This window comes from Tupaia chinensis, unplaced genomic scaffold (genome assembly GCF_000334495.1).
Source record: "Tupaia chinensis unplaced genomic scaffold, TupChi_1.0 Scaffold000201_1, whole genome shotgun sequence".
Lineage (NCBI taxonomy): Eukaryota > Metazoa > Chordata > Mammalia > Scandentia > Tupaiidae > Tupaia > Tupaia belangeri.
The window spans coordinates 1,516,296-1,520,629 of NW_006159676.1; the positions used below are offsets into that span (position 1 = coordinate 1,516,296).

Consider the following 4,334-nt stretch of genomic DNA (forward strand, 5'->3'; position numbering starts at 1 on the left):
GGTCGTAGCGGTAGCAGGCGTCCACCGCGCCCTCGCCGCTGCGGTACTGCAGGTGCTGGCCCCCGGCCATGTAGACGAAATTATCCAGCACGGCCACGCACGTGTGGCTGCAGCCCACTTCCATCTCCGTGAGCTCGCGGAAGTGGCGGGCACCGGGCTCGGCTAGCTGGTACACCTTGCTGCTCACGGAGCGGTCGCTGTCCGTGTAGGGCGTGCCCCCGAAGGTGACCAGCGAGGGGACATCGGAGCGCACGGCCGTGCGCGGGGACTGCATCTCGTGCTGCCGGAAGGGCAGCACCTGGTAGTTGAAGGCTTCCAGGAGGTACTGACGACACAGCACGTCTTCCACCATGATGTCCAGGGTCTGCACGCTGTCCACCAGCTCCGAAGAGTGCATGAGCGGGAAGCGGATGTGACACAGCACGTGGCTGGCGCGGGGACGCCGGGCCGGGTCGTGCTGCAGCCAGCGCACGGCGGCGCGGAACAGGTCGATCTCGGCGCAGCTCTGCAGGAGGTTGCTCTGCAGGAAGAAGACCAGGCGTTCCAGGGGCAGCCGCAGGAAGTCCTCCTCCTCGGCGATCTGCAGGAAGTGGCGGAAGGTGAAGGCGTCCACCGACTCGCGCAGCGAGGCCAGGCTGAAGGTGGTGGCCATCTGGCCGATGTTGAGGCACGTCTCCACACTCATGGCGGCCTTGAGGAACTCCTCGCACAGCTCCACCACCGGCAGCATCTGCAGGAACACGGCGGCCCCCAGCACGTCCTGCACGCAGTCCAGGTCCAGGGTGACCTCGGCGCTGTAGGCGAAATCGATGATGTGGCGCAGGCCCCGGGCGGACACTCCCTTGAGCTCGATGACGTCCTGGTTGGCCTCCCTCATGCCACCGGTAAACATGGCCCTGAGGGTGGAAACAGCCAGTGGGCTCAGGGCGGCTTGGGGCGGGGGTGACCTGCAAGGGGTAGGGCTGGCCTGGGGTGCAAAATGCAGGGTGCAGCCTCCAGGAGGCAAGGAGGTCGCTCAGAGGCAAAAAATATGGCCAGCAGTTAGCGTAATGGCCATGTCGCTAGACTCCCACGTAGTCAACCATGGTTCAAGTCCCGGACCCGGTGGCTTAAACTCATGCCGGACGCGTGTGCGTGCATGCCCAAGATCCCGAGAGGAGAATGGAGGAGAAGGGATTGTGGTGGCCATCCCCCCTGGGGGGTGATTTCTCGTTTTCTGTCTCTCTGTCTCTCTGGCAAGCACATGTGCCCTATAGCAAAAAACTGTCCCCAATTTTTTTTTATTAAAAAATTTTAAAACAATCATTTAATTTATTTGATTAATTTATTATTTTAATTTGACTAGAGAGGATCACAGTGACAGAGAGAGAGAGGGAAAGTGAGAAAGGAAGCTGCCAGGTCCGGGAATTGAACCATGGTCGGCTACGTGGGCGGCCAGCACCCTTAACCATCATGCCATCTGCCGGCCCCTTTCATATTTTTTTAAAGAGACAAGGTCACGGGACCCGTTAGCGTAATGGCTATGTCACTGGACTCCCATGTAGTCAACCGCGGTTCGCGTCCCGGACCCAGTTGAACGGCCTGCCGGACGCGTGTGCGTGCGTGCCCAAGATCCCGAGAGGAGAATGGAGGAGAAGGGATTGTGGCGTGACCATCCCCCCTGGGGGGTGATTTCTCGCTTTCTATCTCTATGTCTCTCTCTGTCTTTGGTGAGTGCACGCGCCCTATTGCAAAAATCTCTATAATTAAATAACCCAATCTCAAGTATTTTTGTTATCCAAAACAGAAAAGACCAACCCATAGCTAGCAGATGACAAGGTGATCAAGCCGGCTGGATTCCACGTGGCTGACTTGATAGTTTGAGCCCCAGACCCAGTGGATTGAAAAACACACCAGGCGGGACCAACAGGTAGCGTGGTGGTTAAGACCCTGAACCTTCCCACATGACTGACCGGTATTGTGGTTAAGGTGGCTGAAACCCACATAGCCAACTTTGTGGTTTGAGTACTGCATCTGGCAACTTGAAAAACACACCAGGCAGCAGGTGTGCCCAAAATCTCAAGAGGAGAATTTGGAGAAGGGACTGTGGTGTGGCCGTCACCCCTGGGGTGAGGGCGTGCTTTCTCACTTTCCCTTTCTTTCTCTCTCTCTCCCTCTCTCTCTCTCTCGTCAAATAAAGAAAAAAAAATAACAATAACAAATGGGAATAAATAAATAATTCTTTTAAAAATTAATAAATGAATAAGTAAATTAAAATTAAATAAATAATGATAAAAAAAAAAGAAGAAGAAGAAAGAAAAACACACCAGGCATGTAGCCTGGTGTCGTGGTTGAGGTGCTGGACTCCCACGTGGTCGACGGCGGTTCGAGTCCCAAATTTAGCAGCCTGAAACTCATGCCAGGTGTGTGTGTGCGTGCATTACCCACAATGCCAAGAGGAGAATGGAGGAGAAGGGATTGCAGCGTGCCATCCTCCCTGGGGGTGGTCCCTCACTTTCTCTGTCTCTCTCCCACAAACACACACACCCTATAAGGAAAAAAAAAAAAGAAAAAAAAAGAGGCAGTCAGGCCAGCAGGTGGCACAGGGGTCAAGCTGACAGATTCTCACATGGCCAACTACAGTTAGAGTCCCGGATCTGGCAGCTTGAAAAACGTGAAAGAGGGAGTTGGCAAGTGGCGTGGTGGTAAAGGGTGCTAGACTCCCACGTGGTTGGATGCAGTTCGAATCCCAGACCTGGCAGTTTGTTTTCTCACCTTCCCTCTCTCTCTCTCTCTCTCACTCTGTCCCTCTCTGGTCAGATTAAAATAAATAAATAAGAATAAAGTTAAATAAATTAATTCTTTTAAAAAGAAAAGCATCTATAAATGTGTGTGTGTACACCCAAACTCCCAAGAGGAGGATGGAGGAGAAGGGATTGCAGTATGCCCATACCCCAGGGGGATGATTTCTCACTTTGCCTCTCTGTCTCTCTCTGAGAAGTGCTGCATGTGCCCTATTCCAAAAAAAAGAGAAAAAAAAAAGGGACCATCACATGGCGTAATAGTTATGTTGCTGGACTCCCACGTAATCGACCGCGGTTCAAGTCCCGGACCTGGTGGCTTAAGCTCACATCAGGCGCGTGTGCGTGCGTGCCCAAGATCCCGAGAGGAGAATGGAGGAGAAGGGACTGCGGCGTGGCCATCCCCCCTGGGGGGGTGATTTCTCGCTTTTCTCTTCTCTGTCTCTGTCTTTCTGGTGAGCGCATGCACCTCACAGCAAAATCGTCTCAAAAAGAAAAAAAAAAAAAAAAGAAGAAAGGAAAAAAAAAAACATGCCACAATAGGAGCCTGGAGGCGGCATAGTGGTTAAGGCACTGGACGACTACATGGCAAACTAAGGTTCAAGTCCTAGACCTGGTGGCTTGAAAATCATGCCAGGTGCGTGTGTGTGTGCATGCCCCAGATCCCGAGAAGAGAATGGAGGAGAAGGGATTGCAGCGCGGCCATCCCCCCTGGGGGGTGATTTCTCACTTTCTGTCTCTCTGTCTCTGTCTATCTGGCAAGCGCACGCGCTCTATAGCAAAACCCTCTCCAAAAAAAAAGAAAGAAAGAAAGAAAAAGTGAGACTAGAACAATACCCGATCCCTAACTGCGGGCCTAATGGAAGGCGGGTTCGGAGCCACAGGGGTGCAGACAGCAGTGAGGTTGCCGTCCAGGACCCCCCCGACTAACCAACACCCAATATGTGGCAGCTGGGTGTCGGGGGCCCTCGCGACAGGCACCATGCCAGCTCTCCAGGCGTGGCCGTCCCTGCCTGTCCCCAGGAGTCCCCGCCACCCTCGGGCGATGTGCAGCGGAGACAGAGGCCGTCAGGAGCGACAGGAGGGAGTTTTGCCTTTTAAGGCCTTGCGGGCTGCAGTGCCCACGCAGGGGCGCCTTTAAAGGGCATTGCTGGCTGGGTTGGCCCACCCGTCCCCAAATCCAGAGTAAAAATAGAAGCGGAGCCCCAGTTGGCAGGATGGCTGCGGCTCCCCACAACGGCCTCCCGGAGCCCGAGGAGCGGGCAGCCAGGGGAGCCGGGCCCCCGGGTCTCGGGAGCAGGCGGCCGGTGCTGAACACCTGGGCGTGGGAGAGCCAGGGAGCCGCCCTTGGAGGGGGTCACCGTTTACCTGGTAGGGGTGACCATCCCCACCCTGTCACAACCATAGCTGGCCAGAATGATCCCACCCTCCTGCGCGGGCCCTCGCTTCCTGCCCAGCCAGGACACAGGGAGGTCTCAGGACGTGAACCCACAACCTTCCCACGTGGGGCGGCCTCTCCCATTTTTTTTTTTTTTTTTTGGGAGGGTTTTGTTC

General features: G+C 55.0%; 1 protein-coding gene across 1 annotated transcript in view; it reads right to left on the reverse strand.

Annotated features, from left to right (window-relative positions):
* KLHL26 (kelch like family member 26) overlaps nt 1-4,334 on the reverse strand; it is a gene marked incomplete at its 5' end in the record, with an annotated part of 38,741 nt that overhangs the window by 1,123 nt on the left and 33,284 nt on the right. The window contains 1 exon segment of the mRNA XM_014587318.2: nt 1-896. Coding sequence (XP_014442804.1) covers nt 1-896 — 896 coding nt within the window.